Source organism: Callorhinus ursinus, unplaced genomic scaffold (genome assembly GCF_003265705.2).
Source record: "Callorhinus ursinus isolate GAN/ISIS: 27379988/994484 unplaced genomic scaffold, GSC_fseal_2.0 scaffold27, whole genome shotgun sequence".
In the NCBI taxonomy this organism is placed as follows: Eukaryota; Metazoa; Chordata; class Mammalia; order Carnivora; family Otariidae; genus Callorhinus; species Callorhinus ursinus.
In genome coordinates, this window is record NW_027397089.1 from 243,879 (window position 1) to 258,428 (window position 14,550).

General features: G+C 36.9%; 1 protein-coding gene and 1 long non-coding RNA gene across 2 annotated transcripts in view; one reads left to right on the top strand and one right to left on the bottom strand.

Moving 5' to 3' along the window:
• LOC112829873 (uncharacterized) overlaps positions 1-14,550 on the top strand; it is a 95,902-nt gene that overhangs the window by 11,075 nt on the left and 70,277 nt on the right. The window lies entirely within an intron of this gene.
• On the bottom strand, positions 13,347-13,844 carry LOC112829905 (glycine cleavage system H protein, mitochondrial-like). The gene has a single exon (XM_025879543.1). The coding sequence runs from the start codon at positions 13,842-13,844 to the stop codon at positions 13,347-13,349; it is 498 nt and encodes a 165-aa protein (XP_025735328.1).

Sequence of the window (14,550 nt, forward strand, 5' to 3'; positions counted from 1 at the left end):
ACACACACACACACACACACACACACACACACACACACACACACATTCTGTCTATAAATGACCCTAAAGAGGAGTAAAAAAATTTTAAAAGACTAACATCTTAATGCCCAAAGCACTTGCTACAGCAGAAACAAGAAACAGAAGAGAAACCACACCTTGCAAATGTAGAACTATGTGAGTGAGTGATTTTCTAGTATGTGATATTTCTTCATACTTCTGGCTCAGGGACATTATGGAAACATCCTGGGTAGAGCTTAAAGCCATTTTCTTCAGTGTTCAGCAACGATTATGTAGGGCTGGAAGGATTTCTTTCTACAGTTTAGATGGCTACGTAGGAAATTAAAAGAGGGATGGCAGTTGGAAATGAAGGGAAATAAAATTTACTGAGCACCTACAAATCCTACTTTACTCAAGACTTTTTACATATATGACATGTTTAAGTTCAACATCACTAAGAGGCAGCTATTACTCCTATTTTTTAAGAAATAGAGTTAGAGAAGTTACACATTGTCTAAGTAAGAGGGGAAGCTGGTATTCAAACACATAGTTTTGTAACTTGGAGATAGTTCTCACCAGGAAGGACTCTGTACAGACAGAAAAGTAATACCAAACAACGTGGCAGGTTTGGGGTCCAGATCATAATTGCAATCATTAAAATTTTCTTTGGCTAAGAACACATCAAAACCTCAGATAAGAGTCTCTTTGACTTTAACTCATGACTTAGAGACAACAAAATGAGACTTGTTCTAAAACTCAAGATCGAAATTTGGATTCCTACACATCATAAAATATAACCCACATTCTGTTGGCCACTTCAGACTAGGAATCCACAGAGACTCACAGCAGGCAAATAGCAGTGTTCAGGAACTGTCCCCCATATTCTTCCAAATATGCCTGGGGTCCCCAAGATATTTACCTCATGTGTCCCTCAGTGTATTACTTGGACTACCAAGCAGGATTTAACTCTTTTTTTTTTTCAACTCTTCATTGACTGGACTATAAACTCCATAATACTCCATGAGTTTTTCCTCACTCTTGAATCCCCAGAGTTTAGTCAAGTTCCTTAATTCATGAAGACAGTCAATAAATATTAAGTGAAGAAGGAATTGCCCCTGTTTCTGATATAGCAAAAGCAAGAGGACTAATGCTGACCACATGACTGAGGATACTGTGGGCCACAGTTTTGGGACTCTGCCTGAGCCAAGGAGACCATCTCTAGTCCCTCCAAAGTGGGAGGCATGTCCTTTGACTGTGGCCAAATTCTCCTGATACCAAAGCTGTTGATGCCCTCAGGATGCAGCGAATACTGGATAAATGATATCATGGTATTGTGACTTTAGTTTTTATTTACCTGATTTCTGTAGTCCTCTTGTCTTATGCTTCAGTCTAAAGACCAGTCCACATGACAGATTCTGCACTGTTCTCTGAAATATCTCACACCTCTAAATTTTGTCCCACTACCTTTGAAATAACCCTTTTTCCATAGTTCTTTTTTCCTCTTATAATGATCATTCTTAAGCTTATTACATATGTACGTGTTTATTACATGTAAGCTTTTAAATGCATGCATATGTATATATTTATGTGTATATAATATGTAATAACATATAGTACACATTGCATGTTTATTATATAGTCTATAATTGTATATTGATATATGGTATATATACCACATAATACACGATATAAATAATTTATAATTATATTTAATTTATTATTTATGCCTGTGTATGATACATGTATATATACATGTATATCATATATATAAGAAAGGGAAAAGAGAGGAAAAAACTAAATACAGCACAGTGTGTTTGGGGTTTTAATTTCCAGATGTTCGTTTCTAGAAATTGGTGCCCCCCTTAGCTGGTACTTGAGGGAAATAGTTCTGATCTTCTTTGCCCATCTGCATTATTTATGAATCCTGTATCTAAACAGGATTATTTACATCCTGGGTCATCTGGCCCAAATTATTACCTAGGTAAGTCAAGAGGTAGCAAGATGTTGTAATTGTCATCATTGTTGGAAATTATGTTGGATTTTTGCTCTCAGTATTTTTCCTTCCACTTCCCATTTCTAACTGGTTATTTATGCTCTTTGTGTTTCTTGCCTAAGATTTATGGGCTCAGAGAGAAGATTCCTTCCCAGTTTTTGTTATTCTAAGGCCTGTCCTATTTTAAAATATTAAGCTAAATGCTAATGGAAGTGAGGTGTTATTTGTGGGGGGGGGAGGGGAAAGGGAGTAGGGTAAGTAAGATTTCCCTAAGATTTAAAAAAATGTCAAAAGTGAAGGGTGAGGGAGCCAGAGCTGGGGGGGGGGGGGCAGGGGAGGAGGGAGAGAGAGCAGTGATCAGGCTTCAAAGTAAATTCCCTCCAGGAGTGACCAGGAGAGCTGGGCTCTGGTCAGGAGACTCCTAGGAGCAGCTCAGATTCCTGAACCCCTTCGGAGTCCAAGAGCAGGGATCAGCAGGACTTCTGCAGGCTTGGGCTAGGAGTAGCACCAAAAGGACCCCAGAGGTCTTTCTGCCATTTCCTGGATCACATAGAAACCTCTCTGATTCTGTGCAATCAGAGGGAAGGATCCAGCCCCTAAATCACAGAGATTGAATTTCCTGCCATCTGGTAGAACTAGAGTTTGGAATTAGAATTCAATTGATTTAAAGAACATAAAGACAGTCATAATGTTTGCACACTCGAGTGTGCCATCCGAGACTGGTCCTGCTATTATTTTTTAAATTTTAAAGGCAAAAATTCCTTAATGCATCTGCAATGAACTCATTCATTCAACAAATATTTACTGAAGAACTTCTAAGCGCCAGGCGTTTGGGACAGAATGGTGAACAGGGTGCGGGGGCCAGGGCTTGCAGCCTAGCGTCAGGGTAAACTAGTAAATGGAATTAAGTACAGAGTGCTAAGAATAATGATAGAGCAAGATAGGTTAGGGGAGAGATAGGAGACCATTTAAGTCAGGCTTAGGGAGCAGACATGAGAATGTTCCTCCTGGAACAGGCTTACATGGGAGAGAGAGCAGTGAGTCCCGTATGGTGCTCAGAAGGCGAGACAACATGGAGCTCCGGGTGGGGAGCTGCGAGAAAGGAGCCCAGAGAGGTCACTAATGGCTTTGAAAGCAGTGTGAAGGGACTTGGGCTTCCAAGTGATTTCTCAAACTTTTCATATCTAGTACATATTTTCATCAGGTTTCTAAGGAGGTTTTCTTTCTTCCATTGCATTTTGTACCCCTAAGTGGCTACGGCAACTGATGCAGCCAGAAAAGCCTCTCTGATTTGCAGATTTGCTGGTTTGTATCTCCACTTCTCTCCCAGCTGCGCTGTGCAGTAAACATTGATGGAAGTTTTATGAGTCACAGGTGGTTTTCACCAGAAAAGGGCAGTTTGTAATCTGGCTATGACCTGAAAAGGGCCCCTCCTTGCACAGGATTCCTTCATCTTGGTTTTGCTTCCTTTGTCGCAATATTGAACATCCCCAAGATTGCAGCAGCTCAGGTCTGCTTCTGTGTAAAATAAGGAAGGGAAAAACTGCTTCTACTTTCAATTTAGGTTTGTCATCACCTTTTAATATTTTGGTTCTGAAAATAATCTTCCACTAAAAAACTAACCAGATTAACTGATGTACTAAACTAGGCAGAAGCCTTACCACCCATGCAGAACGACACAGGCCCAGGCAACACAGGGCTCAGCACTGGTGGGTGCTTTGTTTCAGAGCAGCATAATATAAGCCCTCCTACAGTGAAAATCTGACGTGGTCATATCTGTTTAAATCTTCTTCCAACTGTGTCACCAGCACTTGAAAAGTTGAAGACAGCTTAAACATTAACTTTCAAGTCACTGGTTAAAATGCAAGGAGTGTCGCCTTACCCATCACCAAAAATTTCCATTTTCCAAGGGCTGGAAAGATTCCAATGAATGCTCTACCTGCTCAAGGCAGTTGGATAAACAAGCCATGATTTGCAGCTGAGTTTATATTCACAGCGTGCAACAGAATTGTAGCTTAAAATTTAAAGAAAGTTCCAAATGTTTGAGAGCACACAAGGGATGCAAACAGAGACCTCAAACCTCCTGAGTGGCAAGAAGCAAACTGGGGGAAAAAAAGAAAAAAAAAAAAGGTCAACCTCCACAATAGTATCCTAGCCAGCTAGAGAGTAAAATTAACTCACAAGGTGATAATGGTTTTGTGTTCGTTTAGCTTGATAATTTATCTAATACTTTGTTACATTTGAACTTTACCAGCTTGGGTGAATCCTATCTGGGATCCATGATGTGGACTGCTAAAGAGTTTATGTAAATACCATATTTTCCCTGCTCTGTAATGTACAGCAGTGCCATCCACCAGGTCTTCATCACATAGGCCTATGCTACGCAATCATGCCTAATATCCACTAACACATGGTCTGGACTTCTGGGAGCAGACGAGGCAGCCCGTGTGAGGGGCCTGTGTGGACATAGATGTTTTATATGTTATGGACATAGATGTTTTATATGTTTGCATCACACAGCAGAGCTAGATCATTAAGCATTCAATCTTGTCTCTTACCCTGGAAGATGGCCAGAGTGTGTGATGGCTCCCACCTCAGTGATACATCTGAAATCAAAGAGTAGCTAGTAAGTTTACAGTTTTGAAAGCAGTAAGTTTACAGTTTTGTTGGGGTCACTGACATAACTTAGCTACTCTTTGATTTCAGATGTATCACTGAGGTGGGAGCCATCACACACTCTGGCCATCTTCCAGGGTAAGAGACAAGACTGAATGCTTAATGATCCAGCTCTGCTGTGTGATCCAAAAGTGCAGCTTCCAACCACAATTACTTGTGACTTCACTGTGACTCTCCTCACGGGAGATCCATTTAAAGCCAGAGTTTGAGGAAAGCATCACTGTAATCTCTTACATTAATAAGCACTGGGGAAAAAGGGGGAAAAGATCTTTCATTCCAACAAAGTCATAGGCTTTAGAACACCTGGGCAAAACAAATGGAAGCCAGGGGTTTATAGAAAAGCAAGCAAAGAAACTGCTAAGATAGACTTAAATTAAGAGATGAATGCTGTATAGAAATAATTATATTAGAATATCATTAACGTCTGAGTTTTATTAAAAAGGAGCATTCTATAAAGCTGAATTAAAATACAGAGCTCTTGATTAAACCAAACCCAAGAAATTTCTTGAGACTAAGGATGTAAAGAAAGATCACAAAATAACATACTAGTCACAATGCTCATCTGTACTATATCTGACTAAAATACATAGGTTTGGAGATTATCATTTACCTGGAAATTATCATTTACCTGAAGTTTTTGAAGACAGTTTTACAAAAATGGATCTACTGGTGACATTTAAAAAATACTTAAAAACCTCAAAAGGTATTCGTCCACAGTCCTTTGATGAAATTAACAGTAACAAAAAATAACATGGGTAAAACATCCAGAATAATATCTAAAATATGCTTAAAATGGTTGTGGTCATTGTTTATTTATATAAGCCTGGCATAGTTCCAAGAAAAACTAAGGTTTATATTCCTATGTCATTTGGCAAAGGCATATAATTCTTTACATTCATATTAGTATAGATTACATTATTGAAGACTGAAAACATCATAAACAAAGCATACTTGTATGAATAGGCACCTAGATTTCTTTTTATTGGCATAACTCTTACAGTAAAGTTTTTTTAAAATTTATTTGCTTTCTTCTAAAGAGAGAGAGAGAGAGCAAAGTGGGGAGGTGCAGAGGGAGAAGGCAAGAATCTCGAGCAGACTCCCTACTGAGAGCGGAGCCCATCGCAAGGCTGAATCTCATGACCTGAGCTGAAATCGGGAGCTGAACATTTAACTGCCTGAGCTACCCAGGTGCCCCAACTGTAAAGTTTATACTAAAAAAGAACAAGCAGATTACCAATATTTTAGAAACATTTAACTAAGCAGTATTGGCAATTCCTACTCTTATAATTAGGAAGCACTTTACTAAACATCACTTAAAAAAACAAACTCATAAATTTGGGAATAGAAATATGTATCCTTAGTGTGGATCATAATCAATAGGGAAACCTTAGAGACATTCCTATTTATTTATTTATTTGTTTATTTAAGTTTCTATTTAAATTCCAGTTAGTTAATGTACAGTGTAATATTAGTTTCAGTTGTACAACATAGTGATTCAACACTTCCACACAACACCCGGTGCTCATCACAGCAAGTGCACTCCTTACTCCCCATCACCTATTTCCCCCACTCCCCCACCCACCTCCCCTCTGGTAACCATCAGATTGTTCTCTATAGCTAAGAGTCTGTTTCTTGGTCTGCCTCTCTTTTTTTTTCCTTTTGCTTATTTGTTTTGTTTTAAATTCTACATATGAGTGAAATCGTGTGGTATTTGTCTCTCTCTGACTGACTTATTTTGCTTAGCATTATACTCTCTAGATCCATCCATATCATTGCAAATGGCAGAGATTTCATTGTTTTTTATGGCTGAGTAATATTCCATTGTGTATATATACCACCTCTTCTTCAACCATTCATCAGTCAATGGACACGGGCTGTTTCATCAAAATAAAAAGCTTCTGCACAGCAAAGGAAACAATCAACAAAACTAAAAGGCAACTTAGAATAGGAGAAGATATCTGCAAATGACATATCTGTTAAAAAGCTAATATCTAAATATATAAAGAACTGATACAACTCAACACCCAAAAAACAAATAAGCCAATTAAAAATAGGCAGAAAACATGAACAGACATTTTTCCAAAGAAACGTACAGATGGCCAAGAGACATATGAAAAGATGCTCAACATCACTGATCACCAGGGAAATGCAAATCAAAACTGCAATGAGACATCAACTCACACTTGTCAGAATGACTAAAATCAACAACACAAGAAACAACAGCTGTTGACAAGAATGTGGAGAAAGGGGAACCCTCTTACACTGTTGGTAGGAATGCAAACTGGTGCAGCCACTCTGTAAAACAGCATGGAGGTTCCTCAGAAAGTTAAAAGCAGAACTACCTTATGATCTAGCAATTGCACTACCAGGTATTTACCCAAAGAGACATTCCTATTTATTTAAACAAGCTTGTTGATAAAACTTTTTTATAGTGCACCTCCCTTATTGTAGGTATTGTAATGGGTGCTGAAGATTCAAAAAAGGAAAAAAGAGAACAGACTCTCAGGGAACTCAGAATCCCTTATTATTTGCTATCAGAAGCATACTTTGATGTCTAATGAGGAAAACAGCATCATTTAACATTCTTTTGTAAATTTTGGAGAAAGCGTAAGATAAACAGAAACAACAAAAAAGTAACTATTTGAGTTTCATTATTTGCAAGTAATATATTCATGAGTCTAGAAATCTAAGTGAGTGATCACAAATCTCTTAAAATTACTAAGAGTTTATTAAGAGATGAAATTAAAGGTTTATGTTAAAAATTAGTTTATAGTACAACAGTAAAGACTTTGTAAACACAATAGGAAAAAAAGTTTAGGGCGCCTGGGTGGCTCAGTTGGTTAAGCGACTGCCTTCGGCTCAGGTCATGATCCTGGAGTCCCGGGATCGAGTCCCACATCGGGCTCCCTGCTCAGCAGGGAGTCTGCTTCTCCCTCTGACCCTCTTCCCTCTCGTGCTCTCTATCTCTCATTCTCTCTCTCTCAAATAAATAAATAAAATCTTTAAAAAAAAAAAAGGAAAAAAAGTTTAGATAAATAGCAATGAAACAATAAATGGAAAAAATCCAAAAAACCCAAAAAACCCAGATTGCTCTAACAAGAAATGTGTACAGGGTCTATTAAATACACAAATACACATACACACACTCAGAAAAGACCGTTAAAATTACTAAAATAGATGATGAGATTGGAGTAAATGTTTTTGTTTCTGAATAAAAAAATTAAATAATAAAGATCTGTGAAGATATTAATTCAACCCAAATGAATTTACAAATATAATCTCAATCAAAATGTCATTGGTTTTATTCCATTAGTGGAATTAAACATGTTTCTAAAAGCACTAGAAAAATAAGTTTGTGAGAAAAAAACTAAGAAAAATTTGAAAAAAGGAAATTATGGGAGATTTGTCTTATTAGACATTAAAGTATATTATAAGGCAAAAATAATAGAAGAGTAGAAAATCATTGCAAATATTGTTAGACAATGAGACAATTGATTCAAAAGAGAGCTTAGTGGGGCACCTGGGTGACTCAGTCTGTTAAAATACCCATTCTTAATTTCATTTAAGGTCATGATCTCAGGGTCATGTAATTGAGCCCCACAACAGGCTCTTTGCTGGGCATGCAGCCTGCTTAAGATTTTCTCCCTCCCTCTCGCTCTGCCCCTCCTCACTCATGCTCTCTCTCTCTCAAATAAATAAATAAATAAACAATAGAGAGCTTAGTGTATATGAGAGTTTAGAAGTAATCAGGGAAACATCGTGAATCAGTAGGGAAGAAATGGACTATTAAATAGTTCTGAAGAAATTAAAATTATTGAAGGAGAGTATCAAGTTTATTTCTTACAATGTATATCACAATAAATTCCAAATGGATTATGGAGCTATAATGTAAAAATTTAAAATGCAGAAATACATATATATGTATATATATTTTTTAAGTCTACTATAGAAAGGAATATTACATTTAATTGAATCTTTAATTTTTTTAAATCCTGTACACAAAAATACACTAGAATTTTATTTGGCAACAGACAGAGAAAATATATTTGTAAAATATATGGTGGGTAAGAGGGTAATGTCCTTTTTTTCTTTTCTCTTCTTCAACAATGTATTAACTTGAGCCAACAATGTGTAGGAATTGAAAATGCAATGACTAACAACATAGACTTGGTCTCCAGGGTTGCTGCTACCACAGGGTATCTCAGGGGAAACTGGAGAAAAAAGGTGCCCCCTGTTGGCAAATTGTGGAATTAAGAAGGGCTGGATTTCAAGCTCTCCTGGCTCTTCTCATTTGCTGCCCCTGGGCAAAATGCAGGTATAGCCCTATGTGGGGACTCTCCAGTTGCTCTGTACAAACAGGCAAAAAGGTCAACTGAACAATTCCCATATGATGATGCAAGACAGAACAGAGTAGGGAGTACTTAACCTGAACTGAGGAGTCTAGAGAGGCTAGCTGAGAGAAATGGCAATTACACTGAGAACTGGAGAATGAACAAGATCTACACATAAATACAGAACAGCATATTTGCAGGGGCGCCTGGGTGGCTCAGTTGGTTAAGCGACTGTGTTTGACTCAGGTCATGATCCCAGGGTCCTGAGATCAAGCTCCGGACCCATTTTCCCTCTGCCCCATCCCTGCTTGTGTTCTCTTTCTCTCTTAAATTAATTAATTAATTAATTCCTTTTTTTAAAAGATTTTATTTATTTATTTGACAGAGAGAGACACAGCGAGAGAGGGAACACAAGCAGGGGGAGTGGGAGAGGGAGAAGCAGGCTTCCCGCGGAGCAGGGAGCCCGATGTGGGGCTCGATCCCAGGATCCTGGGATCGTGACCTGAGCCAAAGGCAGACGCCCAACGACTGACCACCCAAGTGCCCCTAATTAATTAATTCTTAAAAAAAAAAGAGCAGCATACGTGCCAAGGCAAGATCCTCATTTTGTAAAGAACTCTTGTGACCAATAAAAAAAATGGCATCACAAGATAAAATTAGGCAAAATACACTAAAATTCATAGAATTTGAATCAGAGAACATAAACAATCACTTATCCTCCTAAATAATCAAAGAAATGCAAAATGCAAATTGAACCATCAATTGAGATATCAGGTTTCTTCTATAACCTTGAGGATACTTGACAGTTTGTGTTAAGAGCCCTGAGAAAACTGATACCCTTTATTCAAGTAACTTCACATATCAAATAATAATAATAGTAATGCAAAGATATAAGTATAAGATTATGCATTTTCAAACATTATACCATCAACTTATAAATGGATAAATAAAAAGGGGTATATCCAATGGAATAAAGTTCTAAGACATGCTACACCAAGGATGATCCTTGAAAACATACTAATTGAAAGAAGCCAGTCTCAAAGATCAGGTAGAGTAGTGGTGGTTGCTTAGGGTTGGGGGGCAGGGAGGGAATGAGATGGGTGAATTTTCATCTCTTATGATGAAAATGTTCTAAAATTGACTGTGGTAATGGTTGCACATACTCATAAATATTCTAAAAACCACTGTATTACACATTTTAAATGGATGAATTGTACAGTATGTGACTTACATCTCAATAAAGATTTTTAAAACATTATAGTATGTCTGATAGCAAATAAAAGAAAAAAACTAATATCCAAGAAGTTTTTAAATGATTAGACAATATCATGGTAGAAGTATAAGTTGGAATAGTATATGTAAAACACCGCATAATATGATGTTAAGGTGTAAAAAATATATTATTAAAATCCATTTATATCTGGGGCACCTTGTTGGCTCAGTCAGTTAAGCATCAGACTCTTGGCTTCATCTCAGGTCATGATCTCTCAGGGTCGTGGCACTGACCCCGTATCAGGTTCCGCACTCAGCACAAAGTCTGCTTGAGATTCTCTCTCCCTCTCCCCCTGCCCTTCCTCCTGCTCATGTGTGCACACACTCTCGCTCTCTCGCTTTCTAAATTAAATAAATAAATCTTTAAAAAATATCTACTTATATCTATTATATAGCATTGACATCTAGTTATTTTGGGATATAGGCATTTGTGGGTGATATTATCTCTTCTGTTTGTTGTTGTTATTCATTAAAACTCTTCTGTAGCATAGACTTCTCATTATTTTAACAACGAAAGGAAATGACACATTAGGAAAGACTAAAACAAATTTGTAAAATTTAAGAAAATGCCCCAAACTGAACTTCTGGAAGAAAACTATCGGACCTGGAAGTTAGAATAATATAAGTTAGAAGCTCACTGTGTTTCTTTTCTGTTTGTTCCCTTTTTTTGGTGAAAATGTGTGTAATATTTTACACAATTAACTTTGTGCCCTACACTTCCTGTGGTGAACCACGAGCTATTTAAAACTTTCTTTCATATTAGTCATTCAGAAGATAAGGAAGCTGTTTACAAATGATATACAGCTCTAAAAATCCTATGTTCTTCTTACAATTTCAATGTAAAAAAATAGGAGGGGGTGATTCAATCAGTACTCAATAATAAGATTTCTAAGCCGTTGATTCACTTAGAAATGAAAAAGAAATGTAAAAAAACTACTAAAAAATTCTTAAAACCAGGATACAACTTTTAGAAGTATTTAAGCTGATCTTCCTCCCGAAGTCTGGAGTTTAAGCAACTTAGAAGCAATCTTTTCTAAAATCAGCTTCACCTTTTCAAAATGGAAAGAACACATTGTGGTTATGTACAGAAATATCTATAATTTAATATGTAGGACTGAAATAACAAAATGTCTATTATTTGCTTTGAAATACTTAAGCAATAGGAAAGAAAAGGAAAAATGGATGGATAAAGCAGATGTGGCAAAACTTTGATAATTATTAACTTTAAGTTATTGATATATTTAGGCTTACTGTACGTTTTGAAGGTCTTTATAATGAAATATTTTTTGAGTGGAACATTTTAAATTTCTTAAAAAATATAAATATAACCTAAAGTAAAAGATCAATAGATTACACAAAGCAAAGAGGAAGCTTACAAATCTTAAGTTAATATAAATGTGCTAAAGACACTTAAATTCACCTTTGGCTCCAAACATCAGTAAGCCATCTGGGAAAAGAAAAAAGCTCAACTCCATATTCAGTTGTAAAATCGGAGCAGGAGACTTTATATTGTCCTGAGAGGTAAAACTCTGACCAATGGGTATAAACTCAAGGAAGACAAATATTCCAGCGATGTATGAATAATTTCCTTTGGGAAGTTGTAATTTACTCACCTGCTAGACATTCTCTCAGAAAGGCAGTTAGAGGAAGATTTCAGGCATCAGTTGTGGGGCTAGACTAAATAAAACTCCTTAAAGCTAACTTTATTATTCAACCAAAGAGTGAGGCATGATAACAAGCTGGTTGCTAATTCCATGGTTCTGGGGCCAGTCATGCTCAACCTCTAGGTGCCTGTGAAATAGTATCTATCTCTCAGGGTTGTTGTGAGGATTCAATGATAAAATATACATAAAGCATTAGAACAGTGCCTGGCTTATAGTAGGCACTCATCAATATTAAACTTTATTGCTATGATTAACCTCGTAAGCTTTGGAGTCAAACATCTGCTTTGTAGCCCCAGCTCTACCATTTACTATACTTTGTTTTTAATATCTGACGATTTCAGTTTCCTTAAATCCTTTTACACTAAACACTGAGTAGCAAGTGCTAAAATTCACTAAGTAATGTGCACATGATACAAGATTGATTTAATAAATGACATTTATCTTATTACAGTAGTAATGACATTGTTTCCTCCATATCAAAATTTCTATGATTCCAAGAAAAAGTTACTGAATGATATTATTTTAAATTTCATTTCCAACAATGTTTCTTTTGAACTTACTATATATTGTGCTTGGAATTTACTTTGAGGATATAAAACTTACTGTGGATAGCATTTGCTGAGAGTCACATTGGCCATTAGCAGAGCTGAGGAACTCTTTGATTTTTGCTGGCTGGAACCTCCACCAGAACCTGTCCACTGACTGGCCACCAAGGTCACAACAGGTGATTTATTCTTTCCAGAACATCCACATCTCGTCACCAGGAGGCTCTTCCAGAAGTAAAATTTTTGTGGCATTTATGACTTTTTTAAGATTTTTGGAAGAAAAGAAGGTAAAATATGAGTATTGCAGCATTTTTTTAACAAAGAAGTTGAATGTTTGATTTTTAAACTATCTTCCTGCAAGGCTGTTGGTTCATTGTATAAAAATAGCACCAGCAAGTGCAGTATATTGCAAAATTAAGGTAGTATTGTTCTTTATCTGACACATACAACTAACAAACCTTTCTCTACTGCCAGTTATTTCCAATGGAAAGATTATTTAAGCATTTTGACCCCCATCCAGGGATAGATGTAAGCTTAAGGTTTAAGGTAACAATGTCATCCTCGAATTACATAATTTTTATAACTAGTTTTTAACCAAAGATAATTTCGGGCTTCTGAATATTATAACTGGAGCATAAAAATCAGAGGGTGTTGCAAAACAGATGCATATTGTGTTTTTCTGCAATCATTATAAAGTTAAGGGGTATTTTCTTCCATTAGCATTGTTGCAAGTAGTTTCTTTCTCCACTGGTATTGCTAATAGTTGCTATTTTAAATCTTCTGCGTACCACTAATTTAAGACAACTATGCTAGATTAAGTTGTTTCACACTATTTAGGGGTTCCATTTTCACTTCTCAATAGATTTTACTATTTCTCATATGCTTCTTCACTCATTAATTCATCCAGTTCTGAAGGATTACTGAGTGCTATCTTGATCAGCCAACCATCTTCATAACAAGATTTGTTGACAAGTCCTGGATTTTCTGCAAGAGCTTCATTAATTTCAGTTACTTCTCCTGATAGAGAATAGAGTTCACTAGCAGCTTTCACCCTTTCCAAAGCACCAAACTCATCTTGTTTGTTCAGTTTTGTCCCAACTTCAGGCAGACTACAGTAAACAACATCTCCCAGAGCTTCCTGTGCAAAATTGCTGATTCCCACTGTTCCAATACCATTTTCTGTTGTGATCCATTCATGTTTGTCTGTGAATTTACGCACGGAGAGCAGAGCGGAGCCGGTGCGCAGTGTCCGGACGGCGCCCGCCCTCAGCCCCCAGGGCCGCGTCAGGCGGGGTGCGGCGGGAGCGGAGGCGAAGCGCAGACTGCAGGCCGCAGCCCGCACGCTCCGCACCGCTCGCAGTGCCATGTGCACAGACGGGCGGGGGTCGCGGTGCCATATTGCAGCATTTTTAATAGGCTGTTATAAACTCATCAGCATCTAAGGGAAAAAAACTGTATTTATCATTCTGATTCCTGATTGCTGTTCACCAACAGTTTAAGATTCACTGCTTTGTTGTCAGAGAAATATTTTCAGATGTCTGTGTATTTCTCTCTATATCTCTGTAACTAAAGCAAGGAATCCAAAACTGAAGGCACTTTGAATCAGTTTTAAATATGAAACATGAAATTTGGCAGCAGTGTTTAGCATGATGTTCTTCCTATAGTAAGTGCTCAAAAAAAATATGTAGGCTGTAACTGAAAAAGATTATCCAAAATAAATGGTCTTTACAATTCAGCAGTGTGAAAGATGTATTATGGAAGATATAAGAAGAAGGCTGAAGCCACTGTATCAAGTAGTTATTTCTAAGTATGGCAAAAAACATTATAATATATATAGATCTTGAACATCTTACCATTATGTCTGTGCATATTAACTCAGTATTAAAATATGATGTCAGTAGTTAAACTATAATAGTCATCATGGCCTGTTTTATTCTTAAGGCAAACCATTTTAATTTTTAAAGAGTGTTTTCTCTAACAGGTTTTCTGAATATAAATATTCTGCATAAACTTAGAGATGAAAATTTCTGGGAAATTTTCTTAAAATAGAAAACCTATGTTGAGAGATTAAA

Coding starts and splice junctions, on each gene's coding strand:
- LOC112829905 (XM_025879543.1), bottom strand. CDS start 13,844: ATGGCACTGCGAGCGGTGCGGAGCGTGCGGGCTGCGGCCTGCAGTCTG.